This window comes from Balaenoptera ricei, chromosome 2, assembly GCF_028023285.1.
Source record: "Balaenoptera ricei isolate mBalRic1 chromosome 2, mBalRic1.hap2, whole genome shotgun sequence".
NCBI classification, from domain to species: domain Eukaryota; kingdom Metazoa; phylum Chordata; class Mammalia; order Artiodactyla; family Balaenopteridae; genus Balaenoptera; species Balaenoptera ricei.
In genome coordinates this window covers 59,927,246-59,954,966 of record NC_082640.1, presented here as the reverse complement: position 1 = coordinate 59,954,966, position 27,721 = coordinate 59,927,246, and the positions used below count along the sequence as shown (strand labels likewise).

Below are 27,721 nucleotides of genomic sequence, written 5' to 3'. Positions count from 1 at the left end.
GTGACCTTGTCATATAAGGCCTTTATTATGTTGAGGTACATTCCATCTATACCTAATTTGTTGAGAGTTTTTAATCATGAAAGGATCTTGAATTTTGTCAAATGCTTTTTCTGTAACTATTGAAATGATGGTAGGATTTTAATCCATCCTTTTGAAACTGCACTCCTTCTTGGGTGGGACTCGAACCCACCCGCACCTCAGAGTGGGGCTTGAACACACAATCCCTGGCTTAGGAGGGGACTTGGACCCACTGTCTTTTGATTAGAACTGCTCACTTGGTGTCAATACTTACTGAAGCTCAGGTTCTTTTGCCTCATTACAGAAACAATTAGCGTGAGGCAAAGAGTGAGTTTACTAGCATAGGACACTGGTGAGAGATACAAGGAGGCTGGCAAGGGAGCAAAGCCCCAAGAACAAAGAGGCATACATTTTTATAATCAATGAAAAAGTGGGGAGGGGAGAAGACCACCTACTTCCTCATTCTTGGGCAGACATCAAGACTTACATCATTAGTTCCTCCTTTGGCCCTACATGGTTTAACCAGGACTGTCATGGTGCTATTTAAATCATATGTATATTAGCAAAAGGGTGGTGACATATACTAAAATATGGTAATTCATGTTAGGTTTCAGTATAATGTCCCCTTTCACCTAATTTCTTTCCCCTGTCACCTATATTTCTGTCTTGGCTACATGCAGAAATGCTACTCTTCAAGGACTCTTAACTCTCTGACTTCACAAGATTGAGACCCTGTATCTATTGTCTTGTATTTTAACTGTCAGGGTTTGTGGCTTGAGTGTGTTGGCACTTGGATGCACCTGGTCTTCCTTCAAGGTAGTGTAGATTGTTGCTAGGTTACTGGATTCTTTTCTTGAGTGGTCATTAGCTTACAACAGTCTCTGAAACTCCCTTAAAATTCCCTTTCTGTCTTTAATCCCCTAGTGGGATTTCTAAACTGACTATTTAATTATCCTACTCTATCCCTATCACTTTTGTTAATATAGTGAATCACATTGATTGATTTGCATATGTTGAACCACTTGCATCCCAGGAATAAATCCCACTTGATCATGGTGTATGGTGACTTTTAATGTGCTGTTGAATTGTTTTGCTAGTGTTTTGTCAAGGATTTTTACATCTATTTCATCAGGGATATTGGCCTGTAATTTTTAAATTTTTTCTTGATAAATCTCAAAAAATGTTAGTCAATTTTTCTAGTCTTTTCAAAGAATCAACTTTTGGCCTTGTTAATTCTCTCAATTGTATGTTTGCTTTCTATTTTATTGTTTTTGCTTTTTATTTCCTTCTTTAAACTTTCTTTGATTTTTTTTCCTCTTATTTTTAATTGGATGTTTAGCTTATCATTTGTAAGCAATTTTTCCCCTTAACATATGCATTTAAGGTTGTAAATTTTCCTCTAAATGTGGCTTTAGTTTCATCCATATGTTTTAATGTATAATATTTGCAAAGTTGAGTTAAAATATGTTTTAAATTTCTTCATTGACCCATTTAAAATTTCTAGTTTATTCTCACTATGGTCAGAGAACTTAACTCTGTATGATTTTAATCATTTAAACATTTCTGAGACTTGCTTTTCAATAATGATATGTTTTTCATAAATGTCCTGTGTATGCTTTAAAGAAGTATATTTAGCAGTTGTTAGGAGCATTGTTTTATGTATCTTCATTTGATCAAGTTTGTTTACTATGTAGTTCAAACGTATATCGTTGTTCTAACTTTTTACCTAAATGAAATAATCTGCCAGTTACTTTTCCAGCAACAAGAAAAGTGGGTTTATTTGGGATCAGCAGAGAATTTCAATTTGGGGTCTGCAACCATGGTGAGCTACGTGCAAGTCCCCACACAGCAAAGGAAGGAGAACACTTTTATAGAGGAGAGAAACAAGTTGGAAAGGCTATAGTAAACAAAGAGTCCGTGACTTTTTCATTGGCCAAGTTCCTAAGAGGAGAGGGGAGAAGTCTTCTTCCTGTTTACTCTATCTCATCTGTTTCATATTTATTTTCTCTCCTTTGCCTTCTCTGGGATTTTTTTTTTTTTTTTTCAGTTTTCCCCTCTGCTAGTTTGAACTTAAACAGTTTCTATTCTACTGGTAGTTACCTTAGTAAGTATAACATACATTCTTAACTTAGCAAAGTCTAACGTTATTCAATACTTTTGCTGTCATCCCAGAAAATAAAAGGACATTAGAACACATTTAACTTACTCCTTCCTAACTTTCATGCTTTTGTTTTCAGGTATTTAATGCTACATGCATATTAATTAAACTCAAAGGACATTTCCACTTTTTATATAGTGTTTATTTAGATTTACCACCATATTCACAGCTTTTTTTGCCCGTAATTCCTTCTTATATCTATATTATTAGCTAGAATCATTTTCCTTTCTTGCATTCATTCTTCAGTACTTTCCATTCATACTTTAATGCAGTTTTTTAGTGGAACTTTTTTCATGTTTGGTTTATCCAAAAAGTGTTTACATTTTAAAAAATAAACCTGTTATGAACATTTGTGTACAAATCTTCTGGTGGACATATGTTTTCATTTCTTTTAGGTAGATTCTTAGGAGGAGGATTGCTGGGTGGTATGATAAACACATGTTTAAATTTTTAAGAAACTGCCACACTTTTCCAAAGTGGCTATACCATTTTACATTTCTACCAGTTTTGTATGAGGCTTCCAGTTTCTCTACATCCTTGCCAAAACTGTATTGTCAGTATTTTTTATTATAGCCAAGCCATTCTAGTAGGTATGTAGTAGTATCTCATTGAGGTTATTTTTTTTAATTTATTTTATTTTTTATTTACTTATTTTTGGCTGCATTGGGTCTTTGTTGCTGCATGTGGGCTTTCTCTAGTTGTGGCAAGCAGGGGCTACTCTTCGTTGTGGTGCACAGGCTTCTCATTTCATGGGCTTCTCTTGTTGCAGAACTCACGCTCTAGGCATGCGGGCTCAGTAGTTGTGGCTTGTGGGCTCTAGAGCCCAGGCTTAATAGTTGCGGCACATGGGCTTAGTTGCTCTGCGGCATGTGGGATCTTCCCAGACCAGGGATTGAAACTGTGTTCCCTGCGTTGGCAGGCAGATTCTTAACCATTGTGCCACCAGGGAAGTCCTCTCATTGAGGTTTTAATTTCAATTTCCCTAAGTTGAAAAAGTGGTTGCCCATTTTTTGATTGGGTTGTCTTCCTTTTATTTCATTTGTAAGAGTTATTTATATCATCTGGATACAAGTCTCTAATCAGATATATGATTTGTAAATATGTTCTCCCATTCTGTGGCTTGCCTTTTCATTTTCTTAATTTTTTAAATTGAAAATGTTTTAAATATTGATAAAGTCTAATTTGTCAATTTTTTCTTTTATGAATTGTGCTCTTGCTGTCATATCTAAGAAATCTTTGCCTAACCCAAAGTCACAAAGATTTTCTTCTAGAAGTTTTATAGTTTTAGCTCTTACATTTAGGTCTGTGATGTATTTTGAGTTAATTTTTCTGTATGCTTTAAGGTAAAGGTATAAGTCTGTTTTCTGCACATGGATATTCAAATATCCCAGTACCATTTGTTGAAAAGACTATTTTTTCCTCACTGAATTACCTTGGTTCTTTTGTCAAAATAATATAAGGGTTTATTTTCAGTGTACAGTTCTTGATCTGTAGATTCGGCACATTCCCTATCAGTATCCCAACAGCATTTTAAAAATAGCAATTGGCAAGCTAATTCTAGAATTTATATAGAAAGGCAAAGGACCTAGAATAACCAAAACAATTTAGAAAAAGAAGAACAAAGCTAGAGGACTTAACACTACCTGATTTCAAAATTTGCTGTTGTAGTAATAAGGGAGTGTGCTTATTTCCAGGAAGAAAAGAGAAATGCCAACTTTAGGCCACTGTCTTTATTTTTGAATTCTTTTCCATTATGGTTTATTACAAGATATTGAATATTGTTTATGTATTTTATATATAGTAGTTTATGTCTGCTAATCCCAAACTCTTAATTCACCCCCCCCACACACCTTTCCCCTTGGTAACCATAAGTTTGTTTTCTATGTCTGTGAGTCTGTTTCTGTTTTGTAAATAAGTTCATTTGTATCATCTTTTTAGATTCCACATATAAGTGATATCACATGATATTTGTCTTTCTTTGACTTACTTCACTTAGTGTGATAATCTCTAGGTCCATCCATGTTGCTGCAAATGGCATTGTTTCATTCTTTTTTATGGCTCAATGGTATTCCATTGTGTTTATGTACCACATCTTCTTTATTCATTCAACTGTCATCGGACATTTAGGACATTTACTTATTCCATAAATAGGACATTTATTTATTTCATAAATAGTGCTGCTATGAACATTGGGGTGCATGTATCTTTTCAGATTATGGTTTTCTCTGGTTATATGCCCAGCAGTGGGATTGCTGGAACATATGGTAACTCTGTTTTTAGTTTTTGAGGAACCTCCATTCTGTTTTCCATAGTGTCTGCACCAATTTACATTCTTACCAGCAGTGTGGGAGGGTCCCCTGTTCTCCACACCCTCTCCAGCACTTATTATTTGTAGACTTTTTAATGATGGCCATTCTGACTGGTGTTAGGTGATGTCTCATTGTAGTTTTGATTTGCATTTCTCTAATAATTGGCGATGTTGAGCATCTTTTCATGTGCCTATTGGCCATCTGTATGTCTTCTTTGGAGAAATGTCTGTTTAGGTCTTCTGCACATTTTTTGATTGGGTTTTTTTTGATATTGAGTTGATTGAGCTTTTTGTATATTTTGGAAATCAATAGACCACTATCTTTAAAGCAGAAGTTTCTCTGTTTAATTTCTTGTTATCAGGACTGTAATCTATTTTGGATATTGCAAAGGCATAACCATCATAGGCATTGAAAAATTTCAGAAAGTATTCTGGTTGATGGGTTTTTATCTTTTTGAGATAAGACTAGTGGCAGCTAACATTCTTTTCTTGTGTTTGGGAGGTGAACCAGAAGAACCTGTAGAACCTGTAAGAATGAGATTTAAAGGTGTGTCACTGGCCAGTACATTCTTTTGTGCAGTTCATTCCATCCAGAATTATTTTTTACAGTTTATGAAACACACACTTCTATTCAGCTTATGTTTAAGAAGATGAAGTTTGAGGTGTTGATAATTTTTCTGCCTTATTTATATAAATTAAAATGAAATATGGGAAGATTGATAAGCTCTTTTAAGAAATTCCCTTGATAATTATTAAAAAGCTTGTCATTTTTTAGTAAAACATAAGAAATTACAAGTCAGTCTAGCAGTCAACTATCAGCAATAAATTCATAACAAAATATTTGTTAAATATCTACTGTTAATAAGGCAGTAGGCCAGATTTAGCCTAGAGGGATAAAGATAAGTAAGACACTATTCCTCTTTCAGAAAACCTATAGTCTAGTTAAGGAAATAAAGCATATTCATATAGAGACTAAAGAGAAATCCAGGGTAGTAAATTAAGAAAGTTATTGAGTTTATCCTTTTTATCTTTTCTCTAGGTGATTCATTCTCCATTTTTCTTCCAGTGAATTCCTTAGAGTTTTATTCCGTTCATCAACCTGGTAGTACCCTGTGGATATGTTCTAGTTGCAGTCCTAAAAGATATTATACAGCACAGAATACCATAGACATTCAAATTGTAGACTAATATGATGGTTCTCAAAGTACCAAACTAGCACCATACCATCCTCTGGGAACTTGTTATAAATGCAAATTTTCAGACCCCACACCAGATCTACTGAATTAGAAACTCTGAGGGTAGGGCCTAGCAGTCTATTCTTTAACAGACCTTCCAGATAATTCTGATGCTTGCTGGTTTATCCCTTCACCTGTTGACGGACATTTGGGTTTTTCCAGTTTGGGGCTGTTACGAATAATGCTACTGTGAATACTCATGTACACATCACTGTGCAGATGTGCTTTTTACTCCTCTTGGGTAAATATGTGAGAGTGGAATTTCTGGGTCATATGCTTGGTTTATTAGTTATCTTTTGCTGCAAACAAATACTCAGAGGCTAAAAACAACAAAAATTTATCATCTCACAATTTCTTTAGGTCAGGAATCCAGGAATGACTTAGCCAGATAGTTCTGGCTCAGGGTCAGTCAAGGTGTCAGTCAGGACTTGTGCTCATCTCAAGGATGACTGGGGGGAAATCCACTTCCAAGCTCACACATGTGGCTATTGTCAGGCCTCAGTTCCTTGTCATGTGAGCCTCTTTATCAGGTCTGCCTCGTGACATGGCAGCTGGATTCCCCCAGAGTAAAGAAATCTAAAAGAGGGAAAAAGAGACATCTAAGACAAAAGCCACAATCTTTATAATCTAGTCTTGAAAGCAGCATGTCATTACTTCTGCCGTATCTGTTCTGTAGAAGTAAGTCAGTAAGTCCAGCCCACCCTGAAGGGGAGAAGGTTATACAAGAGTGTGAGTATCAGGAAATGGTGTTCATTGGATGCACCTTAAAGGCTTTCCACCACAATAGATGTCTGCTCAAATTTCTAAGAAATTGTTTCCCAAAGTCTTTATACCACTTTACACTCCCACTAGTGATGATGAGAGTTACTGATGTTCCACATCCTTGCTGACATCTGATATGGACAGCCTTTTTAATTTTAGGCATTCTAATAGGGATGTAGATTTTCATTGTGCTTTTATGTTGCCTTTGTCTGGTGATTAATGATGTTGAGCATGTGCTTATTATTTATTCATATGTCTTTGGTAAAATGACTTCACATTTTTTTTGCCCATCTTTTAACTGAGCTGTCTTATTATTGAGTTGGAAGAGTTCATTTATATATATATATATAAACATATATAAAAACATTAAATACATAAATATAAAATGCAAATCCTTTGTCAGATACATTTATAGGAAATATCTTCTCCCACTTTGTGGCTTGCCTTTTCATTGTCTTAATGGTGTCTTTCAAAGAGCAAAAGTTTTGGGACTTCCCTGGTTAAAACTCCATGCTCCCAAGGCAGGGGGCATGGGTTCGATCCCTGGTCAAAGAACTAAGATCCTGCATGCCACACGGTGTGGCCAAAACCCAGCAACAACAACAAAGAGCAAAAGTTTTTATTTGCTCAAGTCTAATTTACCCATTTTTTTTCTTTTATGGTTCATACTTTTTATGTTCTAAGAAATCTGCTTTCTCCAAAGTTGCAAAGATTTTTGGAGATTTTCTTTTTATTAGTGTGAACTGATGGAGGATTGGGAACCTCTCAATAATGTTATAGCAAAATACTATAACAACTATTTTTCTTAACATCTTTATTGGAGTATAATTGCTTTACAATGGTGTGTTAGTTTCTGCTTTATAACAAAGTGAATCAGTTATACATATACATATGTTCCCATATCTCTTCCCTCTTGCATCTCCCTCCCTCCCACCCTCCCTATCCCACCCCTCTAGGTGGTCACAAAGCACCGAGCTGATCTCCCTGTGCTATCCAGTTGCTTCCCACTAGCTATCTATTTTACGTTTGGTAGTGTATATATGTCCATGCCACTCTCTCACTTTGTCACAGCTTACCCTTCCCCCTCCCCATATCCTCAAGTCCATTCTCTAGTAGGTCTGTGTCTTTATTCCCGTCTTGCCACTAGGTTCTTCATGACCTTTTTTTTTTTCCCCCCCTTAGATTCCATATATATGTGTTAGCATACTGTATTTGTTTTTTTCTTCCTGACTTACTTCACTCTGTATGACAGACTCTGTAACTCCATCCACCTCACTACAAATAACTCAATTTCATTTCTTTTTATGGCTGAGTAATATTCCATTGTATATATGTGCCACATCTTCTTTATCCATTCATCCGATGATGGACACTTAGGTTGCTTCCATGTCCTGACTATTGTAAATAGAGCTGCAGTGAACATTTTGGTACATGACTCTTTTTGAATTATGGTTTTCTCAGGGTATATGCCCAGTAGTGGGATTGCTGGGTCGTATGGTAACAATTAACTATTTTTATAATTCATGTATGTGTAATATGTAGAAACTGCTTTGTATGGCTATACATTTGCTGTTGAACTTTTCATGTTTCTCATCAACTAGACTATATGCTTCTTAAGAGTAGGAAATGATTTAACTCTTGCGATTCTTTTGTTGTCTGCTACAGAGTAGGGACTCAGTAAGTATTTGTTGGTTTGAATTATGTATTTTGAATTTAAATAGAAGTGGGATATTTATGTGTAAGAGTTCAAAAGTGGAGCTTATAAGACTGATTAGGGCTGTAAATAAAAAAATAAGAGTTTTTTCCATAGAGGAATAATTGAAGCCATGGGAATGGACTAGATCTCCAAGGGAGAGAATGTACAGAGTTGAACCTTGGAGATAGCACCTTTAAGCTATAATCAACAAGGATGCTTTATTTGATCTGCTCTTAAGAGGAAGGATGAATTTGGTTCAGTTATTTGCGTTTTTTCTGACATCTCTGCTTGTACTATATCTATGCCATTGAATATTAAAATAATATTTTCAGTTCGAATAGTAAGAGTAGACTCTTTCAGTAGTCAAAAATTCATCCAGTTCAAGTACTGAATTATGAGGAAGCTTTAATTTGGCCTTAAGGCCAAATTTTAGCAATGTTTTCAATTAATTATATCTAATTGGTAATAGTATTTATTTATTTTTGGCTGCATTGGGTCTTTGTTGCTGCACGCGGGCTTTCTCTAGTTCTGGCGAGCAGGGGCTACTCTTCGTTGCAGTGCGGGGGCTTCTCATTGCAGTGGCTTCTCTTGTTGCAGAGCACAGGCTCTAGGCACGTGGGCTCAGTAGTTGTGGCGCACAGGCTTAGTTGCTCCACAGCATGTGGGATCTTCCTGGACCAGGGCTCGAACCCATGTCCCCTGCATTGGCAGGCGGATTCTTAACCACTGTGCCACCAGGGAAGTCCCGGTAATGCTACTGAATTCAGAATGCTGCTTTTGCATTGTACATTGTTTTAAGTTACAAGCCCAGTGCTTCTTAACGTAGAGTCTGGGTATTTGGATGCTATTCTCTCTCTTTAGATGTTTCATCCTTGAGGTGTTTTTTTTTTTTTTTTTTTGGCTGCATTGGGTTTTTGTTGCTGCGTGAAATTTTTAGAGCAATTTTAGGTTAACAGCAAAATTGAGCAGAAAATACATGGAGTTCCTATATGTTTCCTGCTTCTATACATGCACAGCCTCCCCAGCTATAAACATCACATTGACACATCATTATCACCCAGAATCCATGGTTTATATTAGGGTCCACTCCTGGTGGTGTACATTCTGTCAGTTTTGACAAATGTATAATGACATGTATCTACCATTATAATATCCTGTAGAATAGTTTCATTGCCCTAAAGATCCTCTGTGCTCTGCCTATTCATCCCTCCCTCCCCTGTAACTGCTGGCAAGTACTGATCTTCATACTGTCTCCATAGTTTTGCCTTTTCCAGAATGTCATATAGTTGGAATCATACATCGTGTAGCCTTTTCAGGTTGGCTTCTTTCACTTAGTAATATGCACTTAGGGATCCTCTATGTCTTTTCATGGCTTGATATTGCATTTCTTTTTAGCACTGAATAATATTCCATTGTCTGGATGTAGCACAGTTTAATTACCTGTTTTTCTACTGAAAGACATCTTGCTTGCTTCAGAGTTTTGACAGTTATAAATAAAGCTACTATAAACATTAATGTACAGGTTTTTGTGTGGACATAAGTTTTCAACTCCTTTGGGTAAATACCAAGGGATGCAATTACTGGATCTTATGGTAAGAGTTATGTTTAGTTTTGTAAGAAACTGCCAAATTGTCATGCAAGTGGATGCACCCTTTTACCTTCCCACCAGCAATGAATAAGAGTTCCTGGGACTTCCCTGGTGGTCCAGTGGTTAAGACTCCATGCTTCCCCTGCATGGGGCACAGGTTCGATCCCTGGTCTGGGAAGTTCTTCCACATGCCGGTGCAGTGTGGCCAAAAAAAAAAGAGTTACTGACATTCCACTTCCTCACTAGCATTTGGTGTTGTCACTGTTCTGGATTTTTGCCTTTCTAATAGGTGTGTAGTTGTATCTCGTTGTTTTAGTTTGCAGCTCCCTGATTATATATGATGTTGAGAATCTTTTCTTACGCTTATTTGCCATCTGTATATTTCCTCTGGAGAGATGTCTGTTAAAGCCTTTTGCCCACTTTTTAATTGGTTTGATCATTTTCTTATATGAATTTTAAGAGTTCTATGTATATTTTGGATAACAATCCTCTATCAGGTATGTCTTTTGCAAATGTTTTTTCCCAGTCTGTGGCTTGTGTTCTCATTTTCTTGACAGTGCCTTTTGTAGAGCAGAGTTTTCTTTTCCAGCTTTATCAAGGCATTATTGACAAATAAAATTGTAATATACTTAAAGTATACAATGTGATGATTTGATATATGTGTGCTTTGTGAAAGGATTTTCAAAATCGAGTTAACACATCCATCACCTCATATCATATTTACATTTTCTTAAAATGAGAACCCTTAAGTTCTACTCTCTTAGCAAATTTAAGTTATACAATACTGTATTATCAACTATAGTTGCTTTGTTATACATTAGATCCTCAGACCTTATTATCTTACAACTGAAAGTTTATACCCATTTACCACCTTTCCTCATTTCCCCTACCCCCAACTCCTGGCAACCATCGTTCTTTTCTCTGTTTCTATGAGTTTGAGTTTATAATTTAAAAAAACTTATTTTTAGACTCTACATATAAGTGATACCATGCAGTATTGGTCTTTCTCTGTCTGGTATAGTTTACCTAGCATAATGCCCTCCAGGTTCATCCGTGTTGTTGCTAATGGCAAGATTTCCTTCTTCTTTTTTTTTTTTTTTTTGGAGTATAGTTGCTTTACAATATTGTTAGTTTATACTGTACAGCAAAGTGAATCAGCTATACATATACATATATCCCCTCTTTTTTGGATTTCCTTCTCATTTAGGTCACCACAGAGCACTGAGTAGAGTTCCCTGTGCTATACAGTAGGTTCTCATTAGTTATCTATTTTATACATAGTATCAGTAGTGTATATATGTCAATCCCAATCTCCCAGTTCATCACACCACCATCACCTGCCCCGCCCCACCCCTGCTTTCCCCCTTGGTATCCATACGTTTGTTCTCTACGTCTGTGTCTTTATTTCTGCTTCGTAAATAAGATCATCTATACCAATTTTTTCAGATTCCACATATATGTGTTAATATACGATATTTGTTTTTCTCTTTCTGACTTACTTCACTCTGTATGACAGTCTCTAGGTCCATCAATGTCTCTAAAAATGACCCAATTTCATTCCTTTTTATGGCTGAGTAATATTCCATTGTATATATGTACCACATCTTCTTTATACATTCATCTATTGATGGAATTTAGGTTGCTTCCGTGTCCTGGCTATTGTAAATAGTGCTGCAGTGAACACTGGGGTGCATGTGTCTTTTTGAATTATGGTTTTTTCTGGGTATATGCCCAGTAGTTGGATTGCTGGGTCATATGGTAGTTCTATTTTTAGTTTTTTAAGGAACCTCCATACTGTTCTCCATAGTGGCTGTATCAATTTACATTCCCACCAACAGTGCAAGAGCGTTCCCTTTTATCTACACCCTCTCCAGCATTTGTTGGTTGTAGATTTTCTGATGATGCCCATTCTAACTGGTGTGAGGTGATACCTCATTGTAGTTTTGATTTGCATTTCTCTAGTAATTAGTGATGTGGAGCAGCTTTTCATGTGCTTCTTGGCCATCTGTATGTCTTCTTTGGAGAAATGTCTATTTAGGTCTTCTGCCCATTTTTGGATTGGGTTGTTTGTTTTTTTAATATTGAGCTTCATGAGCTGTTTATATGTTTTGGAGATTAATCCTTTGTCCTTTGATTCGTTTGCAAATATTTTCAGGTATAGAAGACAAACTTATTGTTACCCAAGGGGAAAAGGGGGAGGGATAAATTTGGAATTTGGGATTAACAAATACAGACTACTATATATAAAATAGATAAATAACAAGGACCTACTATATAGCACAGGGAACTATATTCAATATCTTGTAATAACCTATAATGGCAAAAAATCTGAAAAAGAACAGATACATATATGTGTAACTGAGTCACTTTGCTGTATACCTGAGACATTGTAAATCAACTATACTTCAATAAAAAAATAAAAGTTAAAAAGATAGTGATTATTATTGATATGCTGAATTCGGTAATAGCTCTAGATTTGAGCAGGAGGTAGAAAGAGCTTTGGAAAGGATGTCTAAGAAAATGAAAGAAGACTACATGTAATAAATAGTATGATTAGGAAGCTGAATGTCTGAGGGCTGGGGCTGCAGGCCACAAGGCTAGGGCTGTTGCTGTGCAGGGTGGGCACCAGGCCAGTGTCGTCAGGAGGAACATTCTTGGGGTTGTCCTGTGCCCAGGTGAGGACTCATCCTGGTATGCCCTATGTACCTATGAAAAGCTGCCCTGTCCCTGCCCTCCACTTTGCCCAGGAGGGTGGGTGAGTATGGGCATTGCAGTACGCTCTGGAACTGCCCCCTGAGCCTCTGAATCAGGCCCTGGTTGCGTGCCCACTCTGGTGAGCACTCTGTCCTCATGAAAGCCCCAGGGCTGGCTCCTCCCGCACTCCTGTATTACACACTTGATTGTAGACATGCAGTAACTTCCTGTGCCTCCTCGGGCTAATGCCGGGCCAACCCAAGACTGAAACCCAGGTGTCCAGGATCCTAAAGAAAAGCATAACTAATCATCACAGTTTGCATGTTCCTCCCAAGTGTTGGCCTAGAGACCCAGTAGGTGTGGCAGCTCTTAAGCCGAAGCAACTGCCACAGAAACAGAAGACGACTCCTTTCTCTAGTGGTTTCTGCTTCTCGTTCCTATTACTATCTTTGGCCCAGAGACATGGCAGGTCCAACGTCAGAAGTGGAAGCTAAAGGTGATCACAGAGCTAGAGTCTAGAGTGGTGGCCAAGCCCATCTCAGTGCCAGCAGACCCAATGGAACTGAAAAATCTGGAGTACAGGCCAGTGAAGGTCAGGAGGCACTTTGACCACTCCAAGTTGCTGTCATGATGTTTTGGACCATGGTGAACCCTGCCCAGGAGGCTGGCCTACTGGCTTTCTTTGTTCGGTGGTGCTACCTTTTTACTGTGCTGACCTGGGAATTACCATCCTGCTAAACAGGCGGTTTGTGCCCAGGAAGAAAGTGAATCCTGACACATGGTGTAAAGGACAGATTGAGAGAGAAGTGGACCTAGTCATGATGGTGAGGCTGACAGAAACCAGGAAGCCCTTTGTCTCTGAGAATAATCCAGACAGGAACCACTGGCATTACCACGACCTGGAGACCACGTCCAGGCTGCAGACCCCATTTTCACTGATGCTAACTTCCAGAGCACAGTTCTTAAAAGACCTATTGGAGGGCAAACTAGAGTCACTCTGAGGAATGAGCACCTGCAGTACATCATTCACCTGGTACAGACTGTGCAGCCACGTCATACCTGTGGTTTAAGAAATTCCTACCTTGGACTCCTGGTGTGTGAAGAGATTAGCTGATGAGCCCTGTCCCTGAATAATTAGGAAGTCACGGAGTAAACATTTCAAGAGATTTGATTTTATGCTAGATCATGTGCTATCGGTATAAATAAATCTCTACACTACAAAAAAAAGCAGCTGAATACTTGAGATGTTATGATAAAGCACATTATTTTTCAGTCGTCTCGCCTGCCCCCCTAAAAGAAGGAAACTCTAAACTCTAAAGCTGTGCAAAAAAAACAAGATACAAATAAGATGCAAATTCAAATATAGTATGATTTTAATCAACCTAGAGTTTAAGAAAAGAGAATTTATTTTATCTTGCTTTTGGGAATATTATCTTATGAATGGCCCAGGTATTGTGACACTGAAACAAGAGAAGGAAATGTTATTCTTTCACACTGCATGGATCTGCTGTGAATACTATTTACAGTTATATTGACAAAACTGTAGTTTATTGGTTTTCAAGTTTTACATCTAGAGGCAAAGTTATGAAAACACTTCACTAAGGTCACAGACAAGAATGTAAATGTTAAAAACCTTCATGATGTAGGAGTCAAGGTATAGCTGCTAAGGCAGAAAGAGGAAGTGGGGAGAGAAAAGGTGGAAGCAAAGTTAGCAGTACAGTTACTTATTTTACATGTTAAGAAGTTAGTCTGTGAATTGACTCAAGTTCATTGATGAGCACAGAAGTATATTATTTAAAATTACAGATATAACAAAGAGAAGAAATAGATAATAGTGTAACTTATCAAACATTCAAATTAAAGAGGTAGAGGGTAGTGTAAGAGAGCTGAAGCCTCATCTTTCATCGCTGGGAGTTAGATGTTGTCTAGAGTGCTAAATCTAGAAATAGAGAGGATAAGCATTTTGAATTATGGAAGAAGAGCTTGCCATTGATCATATTTGTTCTTCTCTTATTTCTCTGATAATTTCTTAATGGGCTCCTTCTCCAGCCATTAAATGTTGATATTTTCCAGGGATCAGTCCATGGCCTCTGTCTCACACATGTGCACACTCTGAGCTAATGACTTCAGCAACCACCTGTGGAATTTGAGTCCCAAATCTCTTATCTCTAACCTCATTCTTATCGTACATGCAAGATCTGCATTTTCAGGCATTTCCTTCTACATGTCCCAGTAGCATTTTAAATTTAACATGTCTCGAGAGAAATCATTATCTTACTCATGGCATCTGTTTTGGTATTCCTTTATTTTGTTTTTACAGCTTTATTGAAACATAATTTATATACCATAAGGTGCACCTATTTTAGCTCTATCAACGACTCTTATCAAATTTGCGACCGCCTCAACAATCCACTTGTAGAATATTTCCATCATTCTAAAAACATCGTTTTTGCTCATTTGAATAATTTCCTTTTCCCAGCCCCAGTCCTAAGCAATCATTAATCTATTCCTGTCTCTTTTGATTTGCCTTTTCTAAAGATTTCTTATAAATGGAATCATACAATATGTGGTTTATGTGACTGGCTTCTTTCACTTAGCATGTTTTGTTTTAATTTTTTTTAAACTTAAAGGATATGTTATTGGTTATAAATGTCTAGGTTCAAAATTCTTTACCTTTAACACTTCAAATGTTATCCCATTGTCTTCTTTTTTTTTAACATCTTTATTGGAGTATAATTGCTTTACAATGGTGTGTTAGGTTCTGCTTTATAACAAAGTGAATCAGCTATTTATATACATATATCCCCATATCTCCTCTCTCTTGCATCTCCCTCCTGCCTTCCCTATCCCGCCCCTCTAGGTGGTCACAAAGCACCGAGCTGATCTCCTTGTGCTATGCGGCTGCTTCCCACTAGCTATCGATTTTACATTTGGTAGTGTATATATGTCCATGCCACTCTCTCACTTCATCCCAGCTTACCCTTCCCCCTCCCCGTGTCCTCAAGTCCATTCTCTACATCTGCGTCTTTATTCCTGTCCTGCCCCTAGGTTCTTCAGAACCTTTTTTTTTTTTAAGATTCCATATATTTCTGTTAGTATATGGTATTTGTTTTTCTCTTTCTGACTTACTTCACTGTGTATGACAGACTCTAGGTCCAGCCACCTCACAACAAATAACTCAATTTCATTTCTTTTTATAGCTGAGTAATATTCCATTTGTATATATGTGCCACATCTTCTTTATCCATTCATCTGTGATGGACACTTAGGTTGCTTCCATGTCCTGGCTATTGTAAATAGAGCTGCAATGAACATTGTGGTACATGACTCTTTTTTTTTTTTTAAAATTTTTATTTATTTATTTATTTTTAATTTATGGCTATGTTGGGTCTTCGTTTCTGTGCGAGGGCTTTCACTAGTTGTGGCAAGTGGGGGCCACTCTTCATCGCTGTGCGCAGGCCTCTCACTATCGCGGCCTCTCTTGTTGCGGAGCACAGGCTCCAGACACGCAGGCTCAGTAATTGTGGCTCACGGGCCTGTTTGCTCTGTAGCACGTGGGATCTTCCCAGACCAGGGCTCGAACCCGTGTTCCCTGCATTAGCAGGCAGATTCTCAACCACTGCGCCACCAGGGAAGCCCCATGACTCTTTTTGAATTATGGTTTTCTCAGGGTATATGCCCAGTAGCGGGATTGCTGGGTCATATGGTAGTGCTACTTTTAGTTTTTTAAGGAACCTGCATACTGTTCTCCATAGTGGCTGTATCAATTTACATTCCCACCAACAGTGCAAGAGGGTTTCCTTCTCTCCACAACTTCTCCAGCATTTATTGTTTGTAGATTTTTTGATGATGGCCGTTCTGACAGGTGTGAGGTGATACCTCATTGTAGTTTTGATTTGCATTTCTCTAATGATTAGTGATGTTGAGCATCCTTTCATGTGTTTGTTGGCAATCTGTATATGTTCTTTGGAGAAATGTCTATTTAGGTCTTCTGCCCATTTTTGGGTTGGGTTGTTTGTTTTTTTGATATTGAGCTGCTGGTAAATTTTGGAGATTAGTCCTTTGTCAGTTGCTTCATTTACAAATATTTTCTCCCATTCTAAGGGCTGTCTTTTCGTCTTGTTTATGGTTTCCTTTGCTGTGCAAAAGCTTTTAAGTTTCATTAGGTCCCATTTATTTATTTTTGTTTTTATTTCCATTTCTCTAGGAGGTGTGTCAATAAGGATCTTGCTGTGATTTATGTCATAGAGTGTTCTGCCTATGTTTGCTTCTAAGAGTTTTAAAGTGTCTGGCCTTACATTTAGGTATTTAATCCATTTTGAGTTTATTTTTGTGTATGGTGTTAGGGAGTGTTCTAATTTCATTCTTTTACATGTAGCTGTCCAGTTTTTCCAGCATCACTTATTGAAGAGGCTGTCTTTTCTCCATTGTATGTTCTTGCCTCCTTTGTTGTAAATTAGGTGCCCATATGTGCGGGGGTTTATCTCTGGGCATTCTATCCTGTACCATTGATCTATATTTCTGTTTTTGTGCCAGTACCATTCTGTCTTGATTAGTGTAGCTTTGTAGTATAGTCTGAAGTCCAGGAGCCTGATCCCTCCAGCTCTTTTTTTCTTTCTCAAGATTGCTTTGGCTATTTGGGGTCTTTTGTGTTTCCATACAAATTGTGAAATTTTTTGTTCTAGTTCTGTGAAAAATGCCAGTGGTAGTTTGGTAGGGATTGCATTGAATCTGTAGATTGCTTTGGGTAGTATAGTCATTTTCACAATGTTAATTCTTCCAATCCAAGAACATGGTATATCTCTCCATCTGTTTGTATCATCTTTAATTTCTTTCATCAGTGTCTTATAGTTTTCTGCATACAGGTCTTTTGTCTCCTTAGGTAGGTTTATTCCTAGGTACTTTATTCTTTTTGTTGCAATGGTAAATGGGAGTGTTTCCTTAATTTCTCTTTCAGATTTTTCATCATTAGTGTATAGGAATGCAAGAGACTTCTGTGCATTAATTTTGTATCCTGCTACTTTACCAAATTCATTGATTAGCTCTAGTAGTTTCCTGGTAGCATCTTTAGGATTCTGTATATATAGTATCATGCCATCTGCAAACAGTGACAGCTTTACTTCTTTTCCGATTTGGATTCCTTTTATTTCTTTTTCTTCTCTGATTGCTGTGGCTAAAACTTCCAAAACTATGTTGAATAATAGTGGTGAGAGCAGACAACCTTGTCTTCTTCTTAATCTTAGAGGAAATGGTTTCAGTTTTTCACCATTGAGAATGATGTTGGCTGTGGGTTTGTCATATATGGCCTTTATTTTGTTGAGGTAAGTTCCCTCCATGCCTACTTTCTAGAGGGTTTTTATCATAAATCGGTGTTGAATTTTGTCAAAAAGCTTTTTCTGCATCTATTGAGATGATCATATGGTTTTTCTCCTTCAGTTTGTTAATATGGTGTATCACATTGATTGATTTGTGTATATTGAAGAATCCTTGCATTCCTGGGATAAACCCCACTTGATCATGGTGTATGATCCTTTTAATGTGCTGTTGGATTCTGTTTGCTAGTATTTTGTTGAGGATTTTTGCATCTATGTTCATCAGTGATATTGCCCTGTTGTTTTCTTTCTTTGTGACATCTTTGTCTGGTTTTGGTATCAGGGTGATGGTGGCCTCGTAGAATGAGTTTGGGAGTGTTCCTCGATCTGCTATATTTTGGAAGAGTTTGAGAAGGATAGGTGTTAGCTCTTCTCTAAATGTTTGATAGAATTCACCTGTGAAGCCATCTGGTCCTGGGCTTTTGTTTGTTGGAAGATTTTTAATCACAGTCTCAATTTTAGTGCTCGTGATTGGTCTGTTCATATTTTCTATTTCTTCCTGGTTCAGTCTTGGAAGGTTTGCTTTTCTAAAAATTTGTCCATTTCTTCCAGGTTGTCCATTTTATTGGCATATAGTTGCTTGTAGTAATCTTTCATGATCCTTTGTATTTCTGCAGCATCAGTTGTTACTTCTTTTTCATTTCTAGTTCTATTGATTTGAGTCTTCTCCCTTTTTTTCTTGATGAATCTGGCTAATGGTTTATCAATTTTGTTTATCTTCTCAAAGAACCAGCTTTTAGTTTTATTGATCTTTGCTATTGTTTCCTACATTTCTTTTTCATTTATTTCTGATGTGATCTTTATGATTTCTTTCCTTCTGCTAACGTTGGGTTTTTTTTGTTCTTCTTTCTCTAATTGCTTTAGGTGTAAGGTTAGGTTGTTTATTTGAGATGTTTCTTGTTTCTTGAGGTAGAATTGTATTGCTAGAAACTTCCGTCTTAGAACTGCTTTTGCCACATCCCATAGGTTTTGGGTCGTCGTGTTTCCATTGTCATTTGTTTCTAGGTATTTTTTTGATTTCCTCTTTGATTTCTACAGTGATCTCTTGGTTATTAAGTAGTGCATTGTTTAGCCTCCATTTGTTTGTATTTTTTACAGATTTTTTCCTGCAATTGGTATCTAGTCTCATAGTGTTGTGGTCAGAAAAGATACTTGATATGATTTCAGTTTTCTTAAATTTACGAAGGCTTGATCTGTGACCCAATGTATGATCTATCCTGGAGAATGTGCCATGAGCACTTGAGAAGAAAGTGTAATCTGCTGTTTTTGGATGGAATGTCCTATAAATATCAATTAAGTCCATCTTGTTTAATGTATCTTTTAAAGCTTGTGTTTCCTTATTTATTTTCATTTTGGATGATCTCTCCATTGGTGAAAGTGGGGTGTTAAAGTCCCCTACTATGATTGTGTTACTGTCGATTTCCCCTCTTATGGCTGTTAGCATTTGCCTTATGTATTGAGGTGCTCCTATGTTGGGTGTGTAAATATTTACAATTGTTATATCTTCTTCTTGGTTTGATCTCTTGATCATTATGTAGTGTCCTTCTTTTTCTCTTGTAATAGTCTTTATTTTAAAGTCTATTTTGTCTGATATGAGAATTGCTACTGCAGCTTTCTTTTGATTTCCATTTGCATGGAATATCTTTTTCCATCCCCTCACTTTCAGTCTGTTATGTGTCACTAGGTCTGAAGTGGTTCTCTTGTAGGCAGCATATATATGGGTCTTGTTTTTGTATCCATTCAGCCAGTCTGTGTCTTTTGGTTGGAGCATTTAATCCATTTACATTTAAGGTAGTTATCAATATGTATGTTCCTATTACCATTTTCTTAATTGTTTTGGGTTTGTCGTTTGAGGTCTTTTCCTTCTCTTGTGTTTCCTGCCTAGAGAAGTTCCTTTAGCATTTGTTGTAAAGCTGGTTTGGTGGTGCTGAATTCTCTTAGCTTTTGCTTGTCTGTAAAGGTTTTAATTTCTCTGTCGAATCTGAACGAGATCCTTGCTGGGTAGAGTAATCTTGGTTGTATGTTTTTCCCTTTCATCACTTTAAATATGTCCTGCCACTCCCTTCTGGCTTGCAGAGTGTCTGCTGAAAGATCAGCTGTTAACCTTATGGGGATTCCCTTGTATGTTATTTGTTGTTTCTCCCTTGCTGCTTTTAATATTTTTTCTCTGTATTTAATTTTTGATAGTTTGATTAATATGTATCTTGGCATGTTTGTCCTTGGATTTATCCTGTATGGGACTCTCTGGGCTTCCTGGACTTGATTGACTATTTCCTTTCCCATATCAGGGAAGTTTTCAACTATAATCTCTTCAAATATTTTCTCAGTCCGTTTCTTTTTCTCTTCTTCTTCTGGGACCCCTATAATTCGAATGTTGGTATGTTTAATGTTTTCCCAGAGGTCTCTGAGACTGTCCTCAATTCTTTTCATTGTTTTTTCTTTATTCTTCTCTGTGGTACTTATTTACACTATTTTATCTTCCAGGTCACTTATCCATTCTTCTGCCTCAGTTATTCTTCTCTTGATACCTTCTAGAGAATTTTTAATTTCATTTACTGTGTTGTTCATCATTGTTTGTTTGCTGTTTAGTTCTTCTAGGTCCTTGTTAAACGTTTCTTGTATTTTCTCCATTCTATTTCCAAGATTTTGGATCATCTTTACTATCATTACTCTGAATTCTTTTTCAGGTAGACTGCCTATTTCCTCCTCATTTGTTTGGTGTGGTGGGTTTTTACCTTGCTCCTTCATCTGCTGTATGTTTCTCTGTCTTCTCATTTTGCTTAACTTTCTGTGTTTGTGGTCTCCTTTTCGCAGGCTGCAGTATCGTAGTTCCCGTTGTTTTTGGTGTCTGTCCCCAGTGGCTAAGGTTGGTTCTGTGTGTTTTGTAGGCTTCCTGGTGGAGGGGACTGGTGCCTCTGTTCTGGTGGATGAGGCTGGATTTTGTCTTTCTGGTGGGTAGGACCGCGTCTGGTGGTGTGTTTTGGGGTGTCTGTGACCTTATTATGATACTAGACATCCTCTCTGCTAATGGGTGGGGTTGTGTTCCTGTCTTGCTAGTTGTTTGGCATAGGGTGTCCAGCACTGTAGCTTGCTGGTCGTTGAGTGGAGCTGGGTCTTAACGTTGAGATGGAGATATCTGGGAGAGCTTTCGCTGTTTGATATTACGTGGAGCTGGGAGGTCTCTTGTGGACCAATGTCCTGAACTCGGCTCTCCCACCTCAGAGGCACAGGCCTGACACCCGGCCAGAGCACCAAGACCCTGTCAGCCACACAGCTCAGAAGAAAAGGGGAAAGAAAAGAAATAAGAAAATAAAATATAATAAAATAAAGTTACTAAAAAATAAAAAAAATTGTTAAAAATAAAAAAGATTAAAAAGTAACTTAAAAAAAAAAGAGAGAAAGAAGAGAGCAACCAAACCAAAAAACAAATCCACTAATGATAACAAGCACTAAAAACTATACCAAAAAAAAAAAAAAAAAAGGACAGACTGAAATCTAGGAGAAATGGTAAAAGCAAAGCTATACAGGCAAAATCACCCACAGTCCGCCACCTCAATTTTGGGATGATTCGTTGTCTATTCAGGTATTCCAGAGATGCAGGGTACAGGAAGTTGATTGTGGAGATTTAATCCCCTGCTCCTGAGGCTGCTGGGAGAGATTTCCCTTTCTCTTCTTTGTTCGCATAGCTCCTGGGGTTCAGCTTTGGATTTGGCCCCGCCTCTGCGTGTAGGTCGCCTGAGGGCATCTGTTCTTCGCTCAGACAGGACAGAGTTAAAGGTCTGAGGACAGGACAGAGTAGCAGCTGATTGGGGGCTCTGGCTCACTCAGGCCAGGGGGAGGGATGAGTACGGAATGCATGGCTAGCCTGCGCTGGCAGAGGCCAGTGTGACATTGCACCAGCCTGAGGCATGCCGTGTGTTCTCCCGGGGAAGTTGTCCCTGGATCACAGGACCCTGGCAGTGGTGGCGTGCACAGGCTCCCGGGAGGGGAGGTGTGGATAGTGACCTGTGCTTGTACACAGGCTTCTTGGTTGCTGCAGCAGCAACCTTAGCATTTCATGCCTGTCTCTGGTGTCCACGCTAATAACCGTGGCTTGAGCCCATCTCTGAAGCTCGTTTAAGCAGTGCTCTGAATCCCCTCTCCTCATGCACCCCGAAACAATGATCTCTTGCCTCTTAGGCAGTTCCAGACTTTTTCCCGGACTCCCTCCCGGCTAGCTGTGGTGCACTAGCCCCCTTCAGGCTGTGTTCATGCCCCCAACCCCAGTCCTCTCCCTGGGATCTGAACTCTGAAGCCGAAGCCTCAGCTCCCAGCCCCGACCCGCCCCTGCAGGTGAGCCGACAAGCCTCTCAGGCTGGTGAGTGCTGGTCGGCACCAATCCTCTGTGCGGGAATCTCTCCGCTTTGCCCTCTGCACCCCTGTTGCTGCGCTCTCCTCTGTGGCTCCGAAGCTTTCCCCCCGCCAATCCCCGTCTCTGCCAGTGAAGGGGCTTCCTAGTGAGTGGAAATTTTTCCTCCTTCACAGCTCCCTCCCAGAGGTGCAGGTCCCGTCCCTATTCTTTTGTCTCTGTTTTTTCTTTTTTTCTTTTGCCCTACCCAGGTATGTGGGGAGTTTCTTGCCTTTTGGGAAATCTGAAGTCTTCTGCCAGCGTTCAGTAGGTGTTCTGTAGGAGTTGTTCCACATGTAGATGTATTTCTGATGTATTTGTGGGGAGGAAGGTGATCTCCACATCTTACTCCTCCGCCATCTTGAAGGTCTCCCCCCACTTAGCATGTTTTTGAAGTTAATTCATGTTGTAACATGTACCAATACTTCATTCCTTTTTACTGCTGAGTAGTACTCCATTGTATGGTTGTACCACATTTTGTTTATCTGTTTATCAGTTGATGGACATTTGAGTTGTTTTCTAGCTTGGGGTATTATGAATAATGTTCTGAGCATTACACTCCTATCTTTGTGTGGACCCATATTTCCATATCTCTTGGATACATTTATGGGGAATTTATGTTTAACTTTTTAAGAAACTTTCAGATTATTTTGCAAAGTGACTGTACCATTTTACAGTCCCACCAGCAATGTATGAGAGGTCTAGTTTCTCTTTGTTATTGTCTGTCATATTTATTATAGCCATTCTAGTAGGGTGTGAAATGGTATCTCATTGTGGTTTTAATATACATTTCCCTAATGGATACTTGAATGTTAGCCTTGATTTTTCTTTCTTTTGTACCCTGCTCGCCCATTCTGTGGGTGTACCTATTAAGTATATCTTTAATTCTCTCCTTTATCCTCATTCCCATTGCTTTATTTCTTCACTATTCTTAATTGTTAAAATGTCCTCCAAATAGTTTTCTCTGATACCAGTTCCTCGGCAGGTTGCAATCTATTTTCTACACCACTATCAAAATGAATTTTCTAAAATGTAGATGTGATCATGCCACTTCTTTGCTAAAAACCTTTCAAAGTATCCCCATTACCTTTCAGATAGAGTCACTATTTGAACCCTGCTTATTTTACAAGATCTATTCTTACCACTTCTTCCCCCACCATCCTATCCTCTTATGAACTCACATACACTCCACACACATACTCTGCACACATCCTGACCTGTAATCTACCTGCAGTTATCTGAATACATTAGGATTTTCTTTCTTCTGTGCCTTTGAACATGCTGTTACCTCTGTCTGGAATGTTCATCCATCTCTGTTTACAAACTCTTACTCATTCTTCAAGGCTCAGCACAAATAAAACTCCCTCTTGGAATCTTTCTCTGATTCTCCTTAATAGTTAAGCTTTGTTTTTTTGTGTTATTATAGTGACATAAATAGGTGTCTGTGAGACTATATTTGGTTGAATTGCATGAAATTATCATTTTAAGCCCAATTATCATTTTAAGCCGAAATATGGTTTATATGTCAGCCTACAACATTTTTGTAGTTACCTGTTTTTGTTCATGTGTCTATTATTTGTTAACAATAGCAGGCCGCTTACAACATATTTGTTGATAGATGCATGAACAAATTATTCTTAAAGACCATGGCTTTTATTTAGAGTGAAAAGTCAACTTGAAAAACGTTAGGTCTTCTTCTTTAGAATCATGTAGCCTCAAAGGTTAAGTTTATTTGTATTGTGTGAAAAATTATTAATACCAAACCAACTGCCATGATATGTCTCCTAATAAATACATCTTGAATATCCTGAATGAAGCCACAGATTGTTATCTCTCACATATAATTTAGTAGTCATTTTCATGTTAGTGGACAGCATCATAGTTCCATAGTTCAAATCAAATAATAAAGGTGACTGATTTTTCATAAAAATATCATTTTAAAATTGAAACACTGTAAGCTAACAAAATTTTATATATATGTGTGTGTGTATATGTATGTGTGTGTATGTATAAGATTGTAACTATGTAAAAATTGCCTTTGAATGTGGAAGATAATAGTAATGAAAAGAATTGTTCTCAGAATATGAATTATATGAGATTATTTTAATATTTTCTTAAAAGAGCAAATGTACTCGTTTCCATGTTTTACATCAAACAAGGAATCACGTCTGAATTGTGGTTTTAGAAATGATAACCATCTGAATGGTTGGCATACTTTAGGTAATTACGTGCTGAAGAACCCCGTACTTCATTTTAAACAAAATTATAGTTTTTGTCAATATTTTAAGTTATTTATGATTTTTAAACCTCATAGCTTCCCTTAATGCATGTATTACAGCTTTGTTATAGTTTGCAGATGGTTATATTGCCATCAGTATTAGTCATGTTCAGTGATTATATTCACTTCATATTGCACATGTCATTGTACACGTGCTGTATTGTAACTATTACCTTCTTTCAGTTTTATAAGTACTTCAAATCACCATTTGTATAAACATTATGCGTTTTGTAAGGAAATTCCTTTTTTTGAAAAACCCCAGGGAACACTTGTCCACTAACTCCATATTCAAATTCCTTTTCTTCACAAAGTTGTACAACACTTTGGAATTATTCAGATATGCAGAGATAAATTAGGAGTCTAAAGAGTGTGGTTTACTTTATAACTTACAGAATTGGACAGTGATTTGAGAGTGCAGCTTTTAGTACAACTTCTTTTCTAAATAAAATTCTGCTCCATTTGCAACTCTGAACATGTGGACTGAAAGGGGTGGTTCCCTTGGCTGGAGCCTGACCTCTGTGCACACCTTGGTCTTTGTCTCCACCGCGCCCACACTGCACACTGCAGCCATATAAATCAGATTTTTGACGTGTTATAAAGGGCAAGGCACAGCTGCTCCAGACTGCATTGTTCAAAAACTTTTGAAATGCTGCATATCCAACAAAATTTATTGTTTGTATGAATGTGAGTTTTTATTGAGGTAAGCCTTGTTTCTGTAGAAAAAGAAACTCATATGATGAGCCAGTGATTATTTCAAATTAAATAGGTTTAACTTCTTTCTCTCTCTCATTGCTTGTCTGTTTAAGAGTGACTGGCTTTGAGAGAAGGCCTTGATTATTACACCTGTGTTAATAGGAAGTTGTTGATTGAGATTTCTGTTATAAAGTCTTTCTGCTTAAGTCAGGAGTGAGTCTCTTTTATAAAAAGAAATTGAGAGCATGTAATCATAATGTAAGTATAAATCTGTCATCTTTTCAACTGTATTTTGTAATTCCTTTGTTTCTGTTATAGCAGATAACTTCATATATAGCTACTCTGCTTTGCTAGATGCCAGATATTTTTTAAAAGGCATTTGTATATTGGTAAATGTAATGTGCAATCTACAGTAAATTTGAAAGTACTTTTATAAAATTTTTAAAGTTTCTATAGAAATGCAAACCTTTTAAATGCTATTAGTTTTTTCTATAGTGTGTTTTTTGGCCATTTTTAATAAACTGAAAAATAGAAAGTTGTTCTGTTAAAGTCAAATTAGAAATAAGCTTTATGAAAAAGTTAAAATGTCAATTCAAGTCATTCAGTTTCACTTACTGACTCATATCTTTCATATATAATCTCATATAGTATAGTACTAATTTAACAATGTTTATTAAAAGTAAAACATTAGATGTTTATTCAGAGAGAGATTTAAGAGTACATTCATTATATTATTTAGGCAATGATTTGTATCTGGTGCATTTATACTGCTTGTTGATCTTTTAGTTTTATCTGTTCAGATTTTTTTATTGATATGTGATAAGTATCTAAAAAAAATGGATCCTCTAACCAAAGCATTTTGTCCCTAGCCTTTAAATGTCTTATTTTCATCGTTTAAAAGAATATTACTGTTACAATATTTGACATTTTATAATGCTCTCAAAAGAAGATAATTTTTCCTAAATTGTTAATTTTAGGTGCTGTTTTTCAACCCTAAACTTTTGACCAAGAATGAAACTATTTAAAAATTAAGATGCCAACAGGTAATTTCTTGTAAGTTTATACTTTTGTCAATGTGTGTCACATAGAAATAGAACCAAAAAACAAATGTATATTAACACAAGGCTATATTTTTCCCCATCTAAAATTGTCCTAGAAATATGGAATACCTTGGTTTTGAAAGACCTTCCTTTATAACATGAAACTATTTTATTTTAGACCTATATTTTATCACTTTTTACAAACTGACAAATTCTGGCTTACTCTAAATCTGATAACAACTTTACAAATAAGTAAATGAAATCAGAATAAAAATAGATTCAGAGATAGTGATTCAGGTTAGATGAGTATTCTTTACTGATAAAATAGCAAGTGCTGAGTCATGACTGGTTGTAATCTTATTAAAAACAAGGACATTAATTTCAGCCACAGGAAGCATTCTGCGATAAAGTTGACACTCCACCCTCAATGGAGAAACCCTATGTGATGACTTCCATGATTCTAGCATAATGTAATGTCAACTGGGATTTTATTTGTTAGCCAAATTGTTCCTGAAGAGTTGTAAGAATTATCTTATTAAAAGTTGTTTGGTTGTAAAGAAGCATGGCATTGTGTAAAAAAGAAAAAATCTAAAAGATTTGTTCTGGTTGGTTTACTTTCTTCTTTTCCACTTAAATTCTTTGTAGTTCTGTTTTCCTCTTTACATTTTTATACTTTTATAATTGTAATGTGATGGTGAAACAGAATCTTCTCAATTCTAATATAAAAGGAAAGTTTTAAAATTTCAAATTCTGATAGTGAAGACATCTGGTTCTATAGCAGTTACATCTTAAGGGTATTGATATCTTAGTGGCAAATAAATGCTAGATAACTTTTTAAAATTAGTATGCTATTTTTTAAAACGCTAAATTGGAATAATGCCATTTTCTTCTTCACAATAGATTCTATGTCACTTTCTGGACAGAACCAATCAGGAACCAACAATGTGCGATTTTAAAGCAATGTGATTCCCCCTTCAGGACCAAAAGATAAAGCATTCAGCAATTTGCTTTTCTAATCATAAATAGTAGTATACAGTAGTATAATGACTCAATGAATTCTACTATGTTATTTCTAAATTTTTCTGTCTGATGGTTTTGGTGGGATTTTTTTTTTTAATGGTGGAGGAGGAGGTAGAGGCTGGAAAGAAGGAGAGGTACCAAGAGAGAAAGGGAAGGCAAAGAGAGAAAGAACATAAAAGAAAGGTCAAAGATAAAGAAGAAAGAAAAGATGGAGAAAGAGGAGGAGAGAAAGGAAGCAAGAGAGAAATGGAGGTTTATTTTCTTAATATTCTGAAAATTTTTGCTATATATCAGATGATGACTTAGGTTTTCAATTTTACTGAGAACTTTAGATATGTCTTTATAGTTACTAGTTATTACCTAAAATTCCTTTGCAAACCAAAACCTAATAAGATTATATTCTTGTTTTTTTGATGTTAAAATTGTCATATGTAGAAATATTTAAAGATGATTTTGGACATCAGAATTTACT

General features: G+C 37.0%; 1 protein-coding gene and 1 pseudogene across 4 annotated transcripts in view; both read left to right on the top strand.

The window, feature by feature from the left end:
• NRG4 (neuregulin 4) overlaps positions 1–27,721 on the top strand; it is a 128,167-nt gene that overhangs the window by 23,077 nt on the left and 77,369 nt on the right. For all 4 annotated transcript variants that reach the window (XM_059912689.1, XM_059912687.1, XM_059912686.1 and 1 more), the window contains one exon: positions 26,167–26,232. In XM_059912689.1, the coding sequence (XP_059768672.1) occupies positions 26,223–26,232 (10 nt within the window). In that variant the 5' untranslated portion in view covers positions 26,167–26,222. The remainder of the gene's footprint in view (positions 1–26,166; positions 26,233–27,721) is intronic.
• Positions 12,527–13,560, top strand: LOC132360081 (surfeit locus protein 1-like; annotated as a pseudogene).